This window comes from Penaeus monodon, chromosome 21 (assembly GCF_015228065.2).
Source record: "Penaeus monodon isolate SGIC_2016 chromosome 21, NSTDA_Pmon_1, whole genome shotgun sequence".
In the NCBI taxonomy this organism is placed as follows: Eukaryota; Metazoa; Arthropoda; class Malacostraca; order Decapoda; family Penaeidae; genus Penaeus; species Penaeus monodon.
In genome coordinates this window covers 19,462,591-19,463,726 of record NC_051406.1, presented here as the reverse complement: position 1 = coordinate 19,463,726, position 1,136 = coordinate 19,462,591, and the positions used below count along the sequence as shown (strand labels likewise).

At 32.3% G+C, this 1,136-nt stretch overlaps 1 protein-coding gene across 1 annotated transcript in view; it reads right to left on the bottom strand.

Moving 5' to 3' along the window:
* LOC119586309 (protein SCAI-like) overlaps positions 1–1,136 on the bottom strand; it is a gene marked incomplete in the record, with an annotated part of 55,295 nt that overhangs the window by 14,343 nt on the left and 39,816 nt on the right. Inside the window, 1 exon segment of the mRNA XM_037935023.1 lies at positions 251–424. Within this exon segment, the coding sequence (XP_037790951.1) occupies positions 251–424 (174 nt within the window).

Below are 1,136 nucleotides of genomic sequence, written 5' to 3'. Positions count from 1 at the left end.
AAGCAGTAAGGAAATGATCTAATTAAGATGTTAGTACACAAAGCAATGTAGAATTTCCTTGGCTAATAATAGTGCAAGAAAATTATTATTTTCCGTTACATGTCATCATACTTAACTACCTCAATGAACTTGGGCCATTGATTTTAGATTTATGAACCCTCAAGACTGATAACAGCATTGCATATTCAATGAAAAGATTTAATAAAATAGTGTTCTAAACTGCAACATAAACATTAAATTTACAACTTACCTACACTCCTCCCACGTGTGACTAATCTGGATGCCTCAGAGATGAACCTATCAACAAGAGCTTGACACTTCTCCCACAGATTCATGGGCACTTCACATGCTGAGCTCACTAGACACATGCCCATTAGTGGAGAATGCAGGAATAAGGTGAACAAGTTTCCTCGGTGGTGCTGATCTGTTTCAAGGAAATCTTTTATGATTATCAAATATAATAACAACAAAATCAGTGCTCTTTCCTTGTGATCCAAAGAAGGATTCTTTACTGTTTGTCATTTCTCTTCTCAAATATAAATAACAAGGAATATCACAAGAAAATTCTTAGTTAAATGTATACAACATGTATAAAAAAGACAATTTTTTTAGTTAGAGTTATTTTCATTTAGGCAGATTTGGTACTTATACATGTCTGAGGAAATTACTATATGAGTGTTAGACCCCACCTCTACGTATTTCTTAGTGAAAATGGAGGGTTAGATACACCTGCATGTATTTTTGCTTGTTTCAGACAAACCAGCATCATCTGATAATGACATTTCATATAGACATTACATTGTGACTGTTCAAAAAATGTATTGATACCATACAAGAAATGCATGTGAATGATAATTTGCAATGAAAAATATATTTTTTTTGTCCAATGTACAATGGCTTGTTAGTCAGCTTCTTGGGGTAACCACCTATACTACTATAAGTAGTAATACATAGTGATTAAAAGAGAAGTTATGGAAGGTACAAATTCACTATTACATACATGAAGCTGAACACCATGAAAAATACTGACTTTTGATTTTTTTTTTTTTCAAAATTTCAATTCCATTACAAAAATTCAATAATCATGATCCTGTCAAGACTTTATTCTGAGGTTTCTAGTGGAACAAATAAATGGG